General features: G+C 44.1%; 7 protein-coding genes across 7 annotated transcripts; 3 read left to right on the forward strand and 4 right to left on the reverse strand.

Moving 5' to 3' along the window:
- Positions 1-53: 53 nt before the first annotated feature.
- On the reverse strand, positions 54-1,341 carry F4813DRAFT_383342 (Clavaminate synthase-like protein; the record flags this gene model as incomplete). Its single annotated transcript, XM_049245929.1, has 4 exons — positions 54-289; positions 355-494; positions 564-865; positions 952-1,341. 4 exons carry the CDS (start codon positions 1,339-1,341, stop codon positions 54-56), a joined length of 1,068 nt encoding a protein of 355 aa, XP_049095304.1.
- Positions 1,342-1,666: 325 nt separating this feature from the next.
- On the forward strand, positions 1,667-3,266 carry F4813DRAFT_259172 (uncharacterized protein). Its single transcript, XM_049240233.1, has 4 exons — positions 1,667-1,974; positions 2,083-2,542; positions 2,604-2,690; positions 2,761-3,266. The coding sequence occupies exons 1-4, from the start codon at positions 1,933-1,935 to the stop codon at positions 3,165-3,167; spliced, it is 996 nt and encodes a 331-aa protein (XP_049095305.1). The 5' UTR covers positions 1,667-1,932; the 3' UTR covers positions 3,168-3,266.
- A 3,292-nt stretch (positions 3,267-6,558) lies between these two features.
- On the forward strand, positions 6,559-7,449 carry F4813DRAFT_399960 (uncharacterized protein; the record flags this gene model as incomplete). Its single annotated transcript, XM_049248218.1, has 1 exon — positions 6,559-7,449. The coding sequence occupies one exon, from the start codon at positions 6,559-6,561 to the stop codon at positions 7,354-7,356; it is 798 nt and encodes a 265-aa protein (XP_049095306.1). The 3' UTR covers positions 7,357-7,449.
- Positions 7,450-7,635: 186 nt separating this feature from the next.
- F4813DRAFT_383343 (3-oxoacyl-reductase) lies at positions 7,636-8,625 on the reverse strand (the record flags this gene model as incomplete). The annotated part of the gene is made up of 3 exons (XM_049245930.1): positions 7,636-7,670; positions 7,769-8,175; positions 8,234-8,625. The coding sequence occupies 3 exons, from the start codon at positions 8,623-8,625 to the stop codon at positions 7,636-7,638; spliced, it is 834 nt and encodes a 277-aa protein (XP_049095307.1).
- Positions 8,626-9,750: 1,125 nt separating this feature from the next.
- F4813DRAFT_375099 (general substrate transporter) lies at positions 9,751-12,287 on the reverse strand. The gene is made up of 9 exons (XM_049244972.1): positions 11,774-12,287; positions 11,530-11,709; positions 11,273-11,471; positions 11,202-11,210; positions 11,089-11,142; positions 10,459-11,036; positions 10,328-10,407; positions 10,112-10,271; positions 9,751-10,056 (listed from the first exon to the last, which is right to left on the reverse strand). Exons 1-9 carry the CDS (start codon positions 11,967-11,969, stop codon positions 9,932-9,934), a joined length of 1,581 nt encoding a protein of 526 aa, XP_049095308.1. The 5' UTR covers positions 11,970-12,287; the 3' UTR covers positions 9,751-9,931.
- Positions 12,288-13,711: 1,424 nt separating this feature from the next.
- On the reverse strand, positions 13,712-14,341 carry F4813DRAFT_399964 (uncharacterized protein; the record flags this gene model as incomplete). The annotated part of the gene is made up of 1 exon (XM_049248219.1): positions 13,712-14,341. One exon carries the CDS (start codon positions 14,339-14,341, stop codon positions 13,712-13,714), a length of 630 nt encoding a protein of 209 aa, XP_049095309.1.
- Positions 14,342-15,016: 675 nt separating this feature from the next.
- On the forward strand, positions 15,017-16,645 carry F4813DRAFT_375100 (Clavaminate synthase-like protein). Its single transcript, XM_049244974.1, has 4 exons — positions 15,017-15,375; positions 15,434-15,549; positions 15,626-16,064; positions 16,131-16,645. Exons 1-4 carry the CDS (start codon positions 15,141-15,143, stop codon positions 16,394-16,396), a joined length of 1,056 nt encoding a protein of 351 aa, XP_049095310.1. The 5' UTR covers positions 15,017-15,140; the 3' UTR covers positions 16,397-16,645.
- The last annotated feature ends 126 nt before the right edge of the window (positions 16,646-16,771 follow it).

Genomic DNA, 16,771 nt, shown 5'->3' on the forward strand with positions numbered 1-16,771 from the left:
AGTGAAGAAAAGAGAAAAGCCGAGTCCCCTTCTTGAGCCACCCGTACATTCGTTTACGAATCGTTTCCTTCGTACTGATATTTGCTAACGGATGCACCGTATTCATCAAACCTGACTGGCTCATACTTGCAGGGGGTTTCAGTTGTAACGAAACGTGGTAGAGTTTCTACAACGTGAGTGAAGTCAGGAGTAGTAAAGAAGGGAATAGAGTAGCGAGCGGGAATACCCGTCTCTGGTACTCTATCAGCCTTGGGAATTGATACTCGATGTGAAGCAGAGATAAAATAGTCTTCATTGGAGCATGTTAGCCATGTAAGCGGCTAATGGAGGGTTATGAACCAATATATTACCCACCATTAGTAAAGCGTTGAAGCATGTCACCAATATTCAATATGATTGTTTCATCTTCAGGTTCCGCATGAAGGTATTCTTGTGATTGGGGGTTCTTTAGTTCTAGTCCCCCGCCACCGTCTTGGAACAGGATCGTGAACGTTCTGTGATAAGTGTTAACATTAGCATATATCTAATCGGGCTAAGGTTGTATATATATTTGAAGAGCTTACCCCCAGTCAGTGTGGGATGGTAGGCGTGCTATTAAGTCATTCTGTAACCTGTCTTTGCTAATAGCAGGGTAATGCAATAAGCGCAATTGGCAGTGGCGATACGAGATCAGCCTATCAAGTGCGGTACGTTCTTCATCGTTAAGGCCTAAGCCAACACAAATAGCCTGAAGCAAGGCCTCGCTCACACCGCACATCCTCTTGTAGAGGTCTGCCATACGACGCCTGAAGTCGGGGAGTATATCATCGGGTAGCCATATGTTCTGCTGCACGGGATCATCCTCACTTCCTATTTCATAACTCTCCTGATGCATGATCAGTATCTGACGGGGAAGGGAACACCGGAATCGGGCAAAGGAAGTAAGACAATAATGAGACTGATCCTCTATACCTTGAAGTCGGAAATCTTTCGTAATGCTTTGGCAGGATTGGCGACCGCGCCATTTGCCTCCACGTCTGCAGGGGAATAAACTTTCTCCTTGCCAATGCCTGAGTAACCTCGATGAGGCATGGAACTAGGAGGGTGGGGGGCTCTCATCTTGTCTTCATACGGCAGGTCGAAAAGCTTCTTAGTCCAAGCAAAAGCCGTTTCAATTTCATGTTTTTCAATCCCATGGCCCGCAACTTTGACAAAACCTAGGTTATGGAGAGCCCTGACAAGAGCCTGTCCAGATCTGAGACGTTCCAAATCAGCGAGGGAATCGCTAGTCTCGGTGATAAAAAGGGAGATGTCAACCGTCTCGATAGGGGTTTCTCCGACGCGAGAAGGATAGTACGCCATTGTTTCTGTGTAAAAAACGACGGTCAAGCCACACAGGTGTACAGGGAACCAAAAAGACTAATGATCAAGAATTTGGGCGATGGTGGCAAAGTGAAATAAGAAAGTTGTATAAAGGTGATAGAAACTACCTCCACGTCATTACGGAACTTATATTGATTAGCATATGTCATCAGATTTCAGATACGGAATATCCCTTGCATCATAAGGGGGTATGCTTATCTGCGGCGCCAATCCGCTACGAGTAATATGTAGTACAACCCCAAGAGTGATTAGAGAACATGAGGCGTTGATGTCTCAATAAAAGGCGTTACTACCTCGGAATCCGAGGCTCGGATCCTATCCTACGGGGTAACGATAGACTATATTATAGGCCACATACACTAACACAGGCGGCTATAGCATCCGAAGAGGATGGATGAAATGAGTGATCGACAAAGGAGTCTACTCTCAAAGGCTCAAATACAAGATTTCCCTTCAGTATATATTCTGTTATCGATTCAAGGTCACAAAGAAATCTCTTGGTATCTATTATTACCAACCTCATCATCATATATCCGTATTCCATATTTCACGACGTTCACTCCATAAAATATGTCTGAGGCTGGCCAAGGTATTTCGTCTAGGGGTCTTGCGGTACGTATTCAATCCTTGAAATAACGTAGGAAAGGCTGCAATTCATCATATACATGAATATAATAAGAATATAACCTAGGCACTTGTATGTCTAACATTCCTTTATAGGCCGTTATCTGGACACTAGCCGGCGTATCGACTGTGTTGCTCGCCGGCCGCTTATTCATCCGAAGCATTTTACTGAAAAGTTTCCACTTGGATGACATTTTCGGGGTCATATCTTGGCTACTGATGATTATTGGTATGAGTATTGCGACATTTGAGCTCCCACTGAATTATCAATATTCTTCAATTTTGATAGGCGAGTCTCCAGCACCCCCTGAGTCCGAACTCGCAAACATGGCCATCAGGCTACGCAAGTGGGATATAGGCAACGAGACGTGCTTCTGGACATCGCTTTTTTGTGTTAAGCTTTCCTTCATGTTTCTCTATAAAATTGTTTTTTGTCCCCACAGCAAGTACAAACGTGTCTGGTTATGGGGTTTAATTTACATCGTGCTTTGTTATGGCACTGTCCTTATCGGTGTATACGGTCAGTGTGGTGACGCAATGAATTTATTCTCTTACGGTTTGTTCAACTACACATACCTCTATTTGAAACTCTCTGTACTAACTAAATTACCCCTAAGAGCAGTGTAGAACGCCCTACGTTGCATTGCTCAACTCCAGGATAGTCTGGATTGATTTCTTCTTCAATGTTACATCTGATATTGTTGGTTAGTTCCTAGAGCCATGATATAAAGAGCCTTTGGGCCGAACAAAACTACCTCTTACTGACGTTCCTAGTAATTGCTCTTCCGATGCCTGTGATTTGGCACTTGAATATGGGCACGAAGCAGAAGCTAGCCGTCTCTGCAATTTGTAGCCTGGCAATGATTACAATTGCATTTGAGACACTGCGAACCGTAAAACTACACCAATTGGACAATCACCTCACCATCTTCTACAGCTATCTCGAACTGCTGGTGTCTGTGCTTATCAGTCAGTTACCGTCATACCGCTTCTTAGTTTCTCCTTCAGACAAGGACCGCGAACACCGCCGCCTATTTTGGAGTCATGTTACTATGAGGGGTTACAACTCTGACTCCTTGGAATACTCTATGCAAGACTTGGACCGAACACCACGTGCGACCGAATCGCGGGGGACTACCTACAGTACTACTAGAGGTCTAGAGGTGCCACCTATAGTATAAATTAATGCTAGATAATAATTCCTAATGGCACTATTTACATAGTATACATGATGTTAGAACAGCAAGAAAGTTGACGTGGTATAATTCGCGTTTTTGCAGTACAATCTTTAGGTCCAGTCACATTCTCTCATCGGTATCATCGTATTTCATCTTATATTTGATAGTAACGGGCGCTCGTCCGTGAATATTGATGTGCCCAACCTCTCCAAAACTGTCAACCTACAAATTAAAGTGCTTCAATCCTTCTAATCCTATACCAGCATATAGTCAACAATGTTCTACCTCTGGGCTCACATGTCCCCGTATCACGTGACCGTGACACAACTAACCGCAGGAGTTCAATCCTCACATCGCTGCGTTCAGCCATTAGGAAAGAATTTCATCTTTAAATTTTAAGTCTTTTTTCTTACTCAAATAGCAACACGTATATGTAGAGGCAGGTTGTGCGACACGTCTTTTTGGGTGGTAACATGTCCACCTTTCCATATACTCGATAGACGACGCTAGGTATCGCGATACGACCGAGCCGGTGAGAAAACCTAGGTACCTAAGGTAGGTGACTACGAGGTTAATTGCCTGATTTATACTTGTGAGTATTGATAAATACAATTCTTTCACCTACGATATTTACGGACCATCTTAGGATAGGCCTTTTTACAAGTTCAAATGCCACGGCAATAGGGGTTAAAGATGATTTAGGTCGAGTCAAGACACTCTTTCGACCCCACAAAATTTCTTGCATCATTGTAATGAAAATAAGTTAAATTTCTATATCCGGACGTAAACGTTTAATTTGAGACCTGCGAATATTCTATTATACATTCGTCTTCAGCCAGTATAATGAGCTAGGTGATATAGGACTCTAAAATGCTCTGCTTGTATTGACTATCTAGAAATCCGATCGAGAGGTTAGGTACAAAGTGATAAGAAAATGCTTTCATGGGGACAGTAGGTGATTTTCCTACTATGGTAAATGATTGGAAAATGAACACATAGACAGAAAGGAATAAGATTATAATGTGGGAGAATGCCTTAAGCAGCTCACGATTTAGATGGTAGCTGTGTAGCAACCCCGCGTTACGTTCGCAATGTCGCCACCAACATGACAGCTGGCACGTACCCAACGTCCCAGCATTGTTCCGTCAGGATGAGTGCCTGGGTCGTGTTACAATGAAGAGAGCTTGGGAATGTATGACAGGGGTATTGACAATAAGACTAGCTGAAATACGACCATAACGAACAATGACGTTTGAATGTATTATAATGTATTTTGTATTTTAATTGCGGACCATCAGGTGACTGCTTTTCGAGTATTATAATGGACAAGATTTACGGAAGCTTAACCTCTCCTCCTTAAGGGTTTTACAATGTGACAAAAAAAGACGCCTTTTATCATACATAAGCCAATCTCAAAGTCGGTTCTAGGCAGTTATTTACGTGACCGGGTTTCAAAAAGGAATTATAATTCCTTATTCCCGTGTTCTTCAAGGGTTTGATATAATAGATAATTCTTCGACCATGCCCATCTAACCAACTAAAAGTCCGGTACTGGTAGGGGTAAGGGAGATTCGGGATATTTTAAAGGGAAAAAGAATGGGAAAGCCCTTCGGTCCGTTCTTAAGAAACGTTTATCGTTGCCCGGCGCAAAAGGGAAGTAGATTAAGACTTCCTTCCTATTTAAACCCCGTAAGTGACCGTAATCGCCAGCTAAAGTTTGGGTTGACACTTACAATGAACAGATTTGTTGCTACTTTGCGGTATGCCGTTTGCCAATAATACTTAATACGATAAGGACAAAACCAGGTGTCTGCTTTCTGTGGACCTCTTCATGTTACCGTGCGCTGAGAAGTGACTAGAAGGAGATTCTGGACACGAAGAATGTGCCAAGCCAAGACTTGACCCGTACAAACAATGGGCGACGAATCGGCCGTTCATAGGGGAAGGGGCCTAGTGTCTTCTCCTTTCGGCATATTGTTCAAGTTTTAAGGCTAGAAGGTGCTATATATCGAATCCTTCTCGATTTTGCTTGGTTATGTGAAGATTTACACGAATACCTGAGCTTGTTCATTTTTACACTAAGCGCGTGAATGTTCTTATCGTCTAAATATCGGAAGCTCACTGTCATAGGTATCCTCATTCTCCATACTTAACTTCGATTACAGAAAGGGTAGTAACACATACATGCCCCATAGCGCATGAAGGAGCATAACTGTAATATTTCTCGCCTCCCAAATTAATACGATACTGCTGTCAAGCCTCCGTGAGAGATTTGCTATCGCAGAATATGGTGTGGATCGACGATCGAATATGAAATACTTATAGGGACATGTCAATTAATACACCTTGACCATGAACGCGGAGTAAAATACCCGACACAAACTTATTTCCGTCGTGACATCAATCTAAATGCCTATATAATTCGCTGTACCCGAAGGAACGTCGATGTTGTCCAACCTTCAGATATAGGAGGCCCTTCTAAGCGAACATACGTTCGTAGGATCTACCAATTGCGTGGGTAGGATACAACAAACAGAACCCAGATCAGCGATCAGTGACATCAGTATTTCATATGGAAACAATATCAGGTCACCTTTTTCTTTGCTTGTCGCGACATGGCCGTAAGCATTTTATTTTCGCTTTACCCTACGTCGCTAGGAGGAATAAGATTGGTCAACCCCGCTTCGGACTGTGTTCCGGATAGAGAATTCCACGTATGCTATCTCACTACTACTGCTTGAACATACATTGATATATGGGACTCACACCAGCAGAGAGGTATAATCTCAATGTCAAGGTACGCGAGACTTGTAAAGAAAGTTTAGGGCATGTTAGATTCACCATCCAACTGATAGACTAGCCGGAGACTTGTAATGGCGGTACCCTGAAGGTTCAGGCATCATCCCCTGGTGATCAGTAGCATACGTAAGGTTCAACACAAACTCATTGTCATAAAAGGAAAAGACCTCGCACTATGCCTTCATAATAAACATAATTGATTGATCTAATAACTAATGTATAACCAGTTTATCTTCCTTAGCCAACTTTGGTGTGTCTTATGCTAGTTAAGGGGATAATGTAGCTGTATGTGGACACGAATGGTCCTGGTTTACGCCAACCTGCATAGTTGATTTCGGTATAGCTTTCCCTTAAGAAAACAAATTATAAAATTTACCCCTGGTCACGAATAGTTAGGTATTAACCCACCCGTTTGCGACATTTGTATCCAATAGAGATATCCAAACAAGATAAGCAAGAAATGCTAATCTCTTCTTTGCATATCTAGATCAACGTGTTTATTGCTTGATCTATCTTTTTGTATTCCCTACCTTCCCACCACTCTCCGTACCGGGTTCAACATCACACACCGGGACACTCCCAGTACTTATTAAGAATGGATCCCTCGTACGAATTGTTTGTAGACCCAAAATCGTTAGTCCAAGTACGAATGGACTTGTCAGCCTTCTCATTTCCTATGCATGACGGCATCTCTATATTGTCTTTCCACGCACCACAACTGCCGATGGAATTCATAGGCGGCTCGCTGGGGTTCCAGAAAACATCCAATATGGATGAACTGCACATCGGACAAGACAGCCCTGCAGATATAGGTTACGGTGCTAACCCTAATATAACCAAATGCTTGACATTGCCCATAGACCTCGACTATCAGCAAATAGGATCGGCACAAGAAAGTCGCAATGATACAATCCAGAGGTCACATCTCAGAAGCAGCAGCAACAAAAAGCACGAGGACGACATGGTCTTCAAAAGAGATACTATAAAACCAATCGGATCGCATAGCCGCCGGTCATCACGATCAAGTAACAAACTGACTAGCGATGAGTCCGGAATCGAGAAGCGTGAGCGAAATCGTATGGCTGCTACGAAATGTCGAAAGAAACAGAAATTGGCAAATTCGGAGCTGCAAGAAAGGGCACGGGTTATGAGCGAGCAGCACAACTACCTCGTCGCGCACAAAGCTTCCCTCGAGTCGGAGATGATCAACCTAAAGAACGAACTCCTACTCCATGGAAGCTGCGGCTACGAGCCCATCACCGATTATCTGATGCAAGCCGCGAAGAGGTTTGTTAGAGGACGCGAAGAAGGGGTTCAGAGCAGCAGGGAGAAGGCAGAGGAACTACACGAGCGACTACATTTTGCTGCCGCTCGTGAGACTTGTAGACTATGACAAGTTTGGCCACGTGTAGCGATGACGATTAATGATCTACGAGATTGATGAAAGGATAGTTCGCCTATGGAGATTGCAATTTGCAAATGTTATGTCATGCTAAATATAATTGTGTAGATACCAAAATGTCGAATCATCTTCCATTCTCCGAGACCCCATATAATTACAAATAAGCATTAGTGATGATAATAGCCATAGCCATCCATTATCAGGATGATGGATCCCTCCACGCACTATCTACGTGCAAGATTCCGATGTTGAAGTTCGTACAACCCTCCTTCAGCCGTCCACGACAATACCTCCATTAGGGTGTACTACAATGAGTTAGCAACTGTCTCTTCGAAGCGCATAGGCGTGGTTTTAATAAAGCAAATTTCGTGAGATGGAGAAAAGGACCCTCGGTATCACGTACATGTTTGGCCGCTCATGAACGCGCTCTCGCTCCCCGCGAGAAACACGTAGCTTGTCGCAATCTCACTGGGCTGCCCGAGTCGCTCTATCGGTGTCGAGTTCTCGAGACCTTTCCCCTTTCTACCTTGCTCGCTTACTCCCGTAGTGACGAGAGGAGGCCAAACAGGACCGATGGCCACGGCATTAACACGGATTCCCTTCTTCACTAGTTCGTTAGACAGCGCTCGGGTAAATGCGATTACGGCTCCCTTGCTGGCAGCATAGTCCTCACGGCTAGTGGTTCCGATGTAAGCGTCCACTGATGCACTGTTGATGATAACCGCACCGCTAGATAGGTATGGCAAAACGGCCTTGGTGACGTGAAAAAGAGGATTGATGTCAGTGCGCGAAGTCGCCGACCACTGATCTCTATATTGAGGTTAGCCAGCTAATACATTTAAGACTGACCCGGCCAAGCACAGCTTACTCGGTGATATCAGCGACGTCTCCTTTCTCATTCCTTGCGACCGCATTATTGACTAGGATGTCGATACCGCCCAAGACCGCCACCGCACGATTCACGAAGGAGGTACAGTGCGCGGCTTGGGTTATATCACTGGCGATGAGATGGATGTCACCCTCGTCCTTCTCCACCTGCGCCTTAGTATTCTGTGCATCCTCTTCTCTTTCGGCGGGGTAGCTGATAACTACTCGAGCGTCTTCCAATGCGAAGAGAATCGCTACGGCCTTACCGATCCCTGAGTCGCCTCCTATGATGATAGCTTTCTTCCCCGCGAGCTTGCCAGAAGGTCGAGAGAGGTTCACTCCGGAATCTGAGTCCGGAGATGGGATATGATTGATGGTTGGCTTCGGATCCATGTCTCGTCTAATCGCTTACAATGGCGTTTACTGACCGGAATTCCATCGTTTACAGACCGGCCTGGCACTTCATATACTCACTGGTGCTCTTCTCATACAATACGTCAACCTCATAGTGAGCAGTTCTCATTCGTCGCAATATCATAACTACTCCTGGTATTACTGTACATTTATTGTGAAGTACCTGATCTTATAATTAACTATGCTATCAACAGAAGGACGTCTCTGAAAACAGGGTCTCGGACTCCGATCATACTAAACCCCACGATGCAGCGGCTCGTTGAATTGCACCATCACTACGTGGTTTGGCGTAATATTACTTGAATGCGAATATTATCCTTGCAATGCAATTTTCACAATGACATAGTTATATAATGTCGTCAGTCGCAATTCCTGAGTGCGAGCCGGTATCCTTCCAAGTTTCTGCGGAGCGAGCTCCGGTGTCATCCATGTACCTTTACGCTTGAAGTTAGAAGTATCCCCTTATGTCCCCTTAACTAGCTCCCAACAGACCGGCAGACTATAGCAGAATTATCTCCACAGAACTAACATATGATCTAAACCGCCGAGTATCTAGTCGACCAATTCTATTAGATATCAATTATGTACATAGGTAGTCATAGCCTAACGGTGGCATTCAACCATTATTCTAAGAAGTTTGGTTTTCTGGGAATATTTACCATGCAGGCTTATGCATCCGGCTTCTATGTACTACCCATGGTCGACCTATTATATCATCAAGATTTACCTTAGGTATCCTCGGATATTAACCAATAGATTTTTCCCTTTACCACCACAGGCCCCCCTTTATACCCCCTTTTTAAACTAGTGTACTATAGGTATTACTACCCAAAGTACCAACTATTGAGAAGAGTACAACCAAATTGAAGCACTGATGTTATTTTTATTTCCAGAACAGTCTTCCTAACGTCTTGTTATACGACTAAATCAAGACACCGAGGTAAAAAATCGCAAGGCATTGAGAAAGGTTTAGGGATTAAGTCAAGACTTTTAGCAATGGCTTAGGTTAAGAGAGTACCCGAGAGGGAACTGTTTGATAACAAGAACATATCAAAAGTAAAAAAGGATGTACTCATTCACAATTGAGGGCTTTGGAACTGTACATAGCTCTCTAATATGTATTCAAGTTGCAGTCCCCGAAAGGGGTCACTCAATATACCTTAATCTAAGATAATATTTGAAGCCTCTTGGGCAATATTCCAACCCATGACAAGGCTGGGGCCTTCTTTGGTGAACGAATCATAGTACCAAGTGAGCTATAATACTAGAGGCCACATTTAGTGTTTTAAACTTGGTCTTTACTAGCCGTTTTGGACACGTCCACATCCTCGTGGTGGTTGACTTCCTCATGATGGATTTGCTTCTCGACAGCTTCCGTCGCGGCATGAGCACGCTCATCGTCTTCGAACACTATTTTTCACGGTTAGTTTATGGTCTTAGCCAAGAAAATTTAAGGGGGTCGTACAGAAAGCAAGCTCCTCCAGAGTGCGGCCCGAAGTCTCGGGCCAGAGGAAATAGATGAGAATGGCCTCGACAGTAATCCAACAGCAGTACACGATTAAGAACTTCCAGCCGATGCCGGTAATAGGGTCCAATCCGACAGGGTTCACATTCGTACCAAAGAACTGCGTTCGAGTTAGCATGATTGGTATAAATAAAACCAGTTTCTCGTGAATCTCACCTGGGAGGCTTTTCCGAAGAACTGGAAGATTGAAATTCCACGAGCTCTCATGGCATACGGGAAAATCTCGATAAGGTACGCTAAAAGGCCATGATTAGCAAATCTTTCTCATATGGAATCTTAGTACTTACTGTATGTCAGAGCATTGAAACCCATGTTGTAGGCTGGTTGGTATGCGTAGATCCAGAACAAGCAGAGTTTACCCGCAGCTTTTGAACCTCCCACGATAGCCTCTGCCGCGGATATAGTCCATGCTACATAGATCACCAAGATTCCAATGATCGACGTTAAGTACATTGTTCGCCGGCGAAATCTCATTACCAGAAGTGCGGTCAATACGGCGCAGACTAAACCCCAGACCTGGTTCCCGATGTTGTATTTGGCCTGGAAGCTAGGGTCCGTGAAGCCGATCAGGTTAAGGATATCGCCCAAGTAGTAGGAGATAACCACATTTCCGGAAAGTTGCGACATAACTCCTACGAGCGAACCTATCATCACACGTTTTCGGTTTCCTGCTGTGCTGAACGTGTCCATCCAGGAGCGCTTCGAATGTTCCATCTCAATGTCAATAGTAGTTTTAATCTCGGCCATTTCCGCCTTAGCGAACTCCGAATTCTCATCACCCTCAGCGTGGTATGTAACTAGGACTTTGAAGGCTTCCTCGTATCGCTCCTTGCTAATCAAGAATCGAGGACTTTCGGGCAGGAATCTAGGAGAAGTTAGTAAGGAATACTGTGGCAAATAAGCTACGAAACTCTTACAGAATCAAGGCAACCTGTAACAGAGAGGGCGACATTTGAAGAAGGGAAGGAACTCTAGTGTATATGCGTTAGAACAGTCTGTAGTTTAATATAATGTCAGGATATCGATTTACCTCCAGGACCTAACGAGAAAGGCATATTAGACTTGACACACGATAATAGAAATTCATAACAATAGACTTACCAGTCCGACGGGATTTGCTGAGTTCCATAGGTTACAGACGAAGCCACGATAGCACCGATGAAGTAGGCCGCGTTGAACAGGGATGTCAAGATAGCACGCTCTTTGGGATACGCAAGTTCTCCGATCAAACTTGATCCTGCAACAATAGCGTAGGGAAGCCCGAATCCAATGATAAGCCGAGAGACAATATACATCGCGCCTTCAATCCTAGTCAGTTCAAGGGAGCTGTAGTAGTCCCATGTCGCGTTTTCACGTACCGTTGACAGCGAACCCCTGGATCAAAGACCCTATGATCATCACTACACTACCAAACATCACACACCATCGTCGACCCAAGTTATCGTTGAGGAGCGGGATGAATGGAAGACCGATGACGGAGCCGAGCGGTAATGCCGAGGCCAAGATGCCCTTGTAACCACCTGTTGGATGTCCGAAATCTACAATCCGTCCGTGATTAGCTCCCGTTCCTGACCGCTCTGGTTTTGGTTGCCCGAAACTTACAGTTACTCCACGCGGGAACCAGCTGGACGGCGTTGATAATTTGTGAATCGAATCCAGAAGTCATTTCGATTCCCATCAAGCACGGAAACAACATGAAGTACAGGTAGCGCAAATTCTTCTTCTTGTGCCATGGAACCTTATCCTCCATCGCCATGCGATGGACGATATTGTCCGTCTGAACGCCGCCGCCAACCATCTTGTCGAACTTTTCTCACGAACCGAAGTAATTGACCGGGATTATTTTTCGCGAAGAGAGACAAAGTCCGATGAGACAAGTTCCGGTCTCTGAACTCCAGTGAAATCTATCCTACAGAATCGAGCCATAGTAATGTGCTCGCTCATATATAACTACATATATAACTAAAGGCTTTTAACTCGGGCCGATTGTTCCAGTAGGATTCGGCGGTTAATAAGGCAATATAAGCTTATACCTAGATTGCGCGCAAATCACGACAGGTCGCGAGTAGCTATAGCCATTTTTCTATTTAGCCGCCAAGCCTGATTTCCAGACCCTCTCCGTAAAGTACCAACCGAAGGGCACAGCAAATGGAGACCCCGGAATTTCATAACTTGTGGTCAGACAGAAAGATTCCCATTGGCTAACTAGGTTTCATCGCCTCGTTCCATTTCTCCATGGTCGAGGTCGTTCGAGAAAAGGCCCGGAACAGTAAGATGGCCCCCCGCAATATCTCACACAACATCCGCGATATCCCCCGCTGTGGGCGCCGTGGGATGAATTTTAATATCTCTCCCGGATTCGACTGTGTTCAGATTAATGGTAATTATGCGTAATATATGCCGACTTCAGCTCCATAACCTCATGAGTAGGGCTGTCACGAAAAGCCCTCAGCCTGTCACAGCTCAGCTATCAACTTAGCATCAGGCGAAGGGCCGTTTTGGACCCGGCTCAGCGGATAGCACAACCGAGACCCTATATCGCTCTATTATATAGACTTTGGGACGTCGTGCAAATATAGATTTGTCGACTCAACGAACTTGTACGTATCAAGAACTTTCGACAACCCCTATTTTCTTTGCTTAGACATTATAAGAGTTCTACAATAGAAGGACATCTGTTGTGTTTACGTTGAAAATGTCTTCAAAGGTTAGGAAAGTTGCTGTTATCTCGAGTCTCCATATACAGGTATTGTGCTGTACCGACATGCCGTCGAAAAGCATGTAACCTCGCCTAAGCAAAACCCGCCTTTCGCGATATTCAACTGGGTTACGGTCGATCATGTAGCCCTTCGGACCTATTGCCATCGGATGCTCCCACACTTAACGTTGAATAAGATAAGTGTTTATCTACTCTTAAAGCAACAGTGCTTGAAGACGTCAATAAGTAGGATAGCAAGTGGAGTTGAAAGTATAAGAGCTCAATCATTGTTAACGTAAACATCAACTCCGAAAGCCACTCTATCTTAGGTAGACTACCATTTAGGTAATTATGCGCCGACCTGACTTAACTCTTTGCGTTTGAAACCCGCAACTAGCCGTATCAGTGGCTGATTGTTATAAATACTGGGCTATAGATGAGTGCGGTTTCTAGTTGGAACATTCAAGTACTTTCTTTTAGCCTCTTATAATAATCGACAATTTCCCGCCTGTTACACCAATGCGTTTCTAATCTCTATTGCAGCGATACTCCTCGCAGGCTTTCTTGGTTATAATCAATACACAAGGTGTATTTGTTATTAGTCTTGATAATAGAGCCCAAGAGAGCCCCAGCCCCTAACCTTCAATCTCCAATTTCCTCATATCGCTTACTTCTAAAATAGTGTCAACCAAGCCAAACACGCTCACATCATTATCAGGCACGTATTAGTCACTACCGCTGATAACCGTTTGCCATTCCCTTCATAGCGACAGTTCCACAGTAGGTTCTCCATTCCAAAGTTCCAGATGGTAAGAGAACCGAATCGAAACCACCATAATGTGTTAACCAGTAATTCCAGTAATTTTAGGTAAGTATACACCACTGCCACTATATTGGACAGTGTTTAATGGGCCACTTTCTAGTTTTTCATAAGTGTTTTCTGTGAAATCCTCCCACGGAACGGGTCTTAGGCCGTATTTGCTGAGCTGACGTTGAAATCGTACGCCGCCTAGCTGTACGAACGTGATTCCAAACACAAACAAGTATATATGTGCTATTTCCTGGGGAGTAGGCAGTGTATTATTTGCTATGTCGCCTAGTCTTCGATGCCGGTCTACGCCAAAGGCTTTGAAGTGTTCGAGAAGGGCGTCTCGCACGCTTTGGACATAAGGGGCACCTACCCGGTCCTGATGTACACGGGTACGTGCATTTGCGATATATTCGGCTTCATGCTGAGAAAAGTACGGATGGCAGATGTAAAAGGTTTTGTCGGGCGCGCTGCCTAAGCGATACGATGAATCTGGATCTTTAAAATGGTACAGATCCCATACTAGGACTTTCGCCTTGTACCCAAGATATTGCGTGTCTATAATGTTTGCTATAGTAACATCCCCCCCTGGTGGTGGTAATGGGTATGATAGTGGTGCCAGATAGGGACTGTCCTCCTCCGCGGTCTTTATCAATTTAGACATGACGCTTCGACAAGAATATAATGCCTTCGAGTGATTGATGCTTAGTTTAATGGCTAAGAAACGGTTACGTGTAATTTATCTCGATTTCAAAGTAGATCGGTCTTTCGTATAGTTATAAGAATAGCACCAAAACTTGACGATGTTAGGCCTGAATGTTGTGTTGTTGGCAATATTCCTTAGCTAGATGTGGACTATGTATCACGATAGAGATCTTAATAAAAATTGCCTATAACTACCTATGTACCTAGGTTAGGCAACTACTCTCACCTTCCACGTAGGATATATAGTTTGAAATTATCATAGAACTCTTAGCATGGTAGAAGGAACTACCGTACGTGGAGTGGTAATCTCCTATTGGATTGCATTTCAATGATATAATTACCTATACATAAGAACAACAAGCACAGAAACTTATTATTCATCTCACATATTAATTACCTCTTAAGCCAAGGTAAATACCAATATCAATTTATGATTAAGCATCAATTGCACAGGAATTTGTCAAATTCGAACATGTTGCTAACTATATGCTATTGTCCATAATATAGAACTAATATCAACGGCGGCAAAGACAATAATAACTAAGCCTTGAAGAGAAATTAAAAGTGTTATTATCACAGCTAGGTGATGGTATCCGTGGGAACCCCGCATCGCGTACAAGAATGATTCGTTGCAACATACATCTCCGATCATTCATATCCATGGCCTCATAGATCTAATGCAATTGATAATTGAAGATTTAAGGCGCATCAACATCTGGGGCCTATTAGAGTATCATTAAAGAGTCCATATTTCTCTCATGGCTCCAGAGCAAGGTACAATTCCTGTGGTAGACTTTGGTGCATGGTCGAAGGGCTCGACAGAAGACAAGAAACGCATTGGCGGGGAGCTAACTGACGCATGCCGTCGGGTTGGCTTCGTATACATTGTCAACCATGGTGTATCGAGTGATTTACTCGAGGAGGCATTTGATTGGTCGAGGAAACTTTTCGATCTTCCTCAAGAAAAGAAGATGATGGCTCCTCACCCACCAGGTGAGTCTTGGTCCTCTTGGTCCTCAAGTCAACGCAAATTATTGAACTTATAAATCAGGCCCTACTGTCCACCGAGGATATTCGTGGCCAGGTCTAGAGAAAGTGTCGCAGGATATCATCAAGGATGGCGATGAAATAAAAGAGGCCGAGAACCGAAAAATATCAGATTTTAAGGTCGGTCTTTTCGAATTTCGTTTGGGTGAACTTCATGTTCGATCTACCGAGTGAACAAAGGCTAAATCTTGAATAGGAGAGCTATGAAATTGGTAGCGAAGAGTCTAAAACACAGCCGAATGTCTGGCTACCCGGAGACGTCCTCCCTGGCTTTCGCGAATTCACGATGCAATTCTACTGGAAATGTTTCGGGGTAGCGAAAGATTTGTTGCGCGCTTTGGCAATAGGCGTCGGCCTAGAAGATGAAAACTTCTTTCTACGCTTCCATAGTGGAATCAACAACCAACTACGACTACTTCATTATCCGTCGATTGAAGCAGAGAAGCTTTCTAACAATGTCGTGGCACGAATGCCGGCCCATTCGGACTGGGGAACAATTACGATGCTTTTTCAGGACGACTGTGGGGGTTTACAAGTCGAGCATCCTCATGTGCCCGGTCATTTTGTTGACGCGACGCCGATGAAGAATGCATTAGTTATGAACGTTGGTGATTTGCTAATGAGATGGAGTAATGGTTCGTGTCTTATATCTTTCTGATGGTCAATGCTCCTTGATAAATCAACTAACCGTAAACTTCAAGACTTCTTAAAGTCGACCCTTCACCGCGTCACCCTTCCACCGATTCAAGACAATATGCAAATCGACGGAAAGTTCATGACTAAGTCGAGGTATTCGATTCCTTACTTCGTCTCGCCGGATGAGAAATCTGTTATCGAATGCTTGTCCGTCTGCACAGATGAGGAACACCCTATCAAGTATGAGCCGGTCGTGCAGGAAGATTACCGGCGAATGAGGGCTAGAGGACAGTATGTAGAAGGGGTTGGCACTTCGGTACCAGTTTCGTAATACCGAAATTACGATGTTGAATTGATGAGCGTCGAGCGGTACTTAACGAGAAAACTCCTAGGAAATTGTAATGGGAAGGCCTTACGTTGATAAAAGGCCAAACCAAGTTGGCGGGATTGTTATTGGAACACGGAATTGAACGAGCTATCACGAATTTCGAGAATGAATAACTATAAATAATGTTAGACGTACTTAGGTAATATTGAGTACAGGCAGATACACGTAAATCGTGACGACCTAATTCCCTATTGTTTGCAGTATCCACAAGTATCTCTCGATCGCTGACTGCAGGAGCTTGAAGATGGTATGTATGTACCTCAGCGGGTACATTGTGATAAGTACAATACATATGTACCTCTTGCGCTCCCCAGTTTT

The sequence above is a fragment of the Daldinia decipiens genome (genome assembly GCF_022478715.1).
Source record: "Daldinia decipiens strain CBS 113046 unplaced genomic scaffold F4813scaffold_49, whole genome shotgun sequence".
NCBI classification, from domain to species: Eukaryota; Fungi; Ascomycota; class Sordariomycetes; order Xylariales; family Hypoxylaceae; genus Daldinia; species Daldinia decipiens.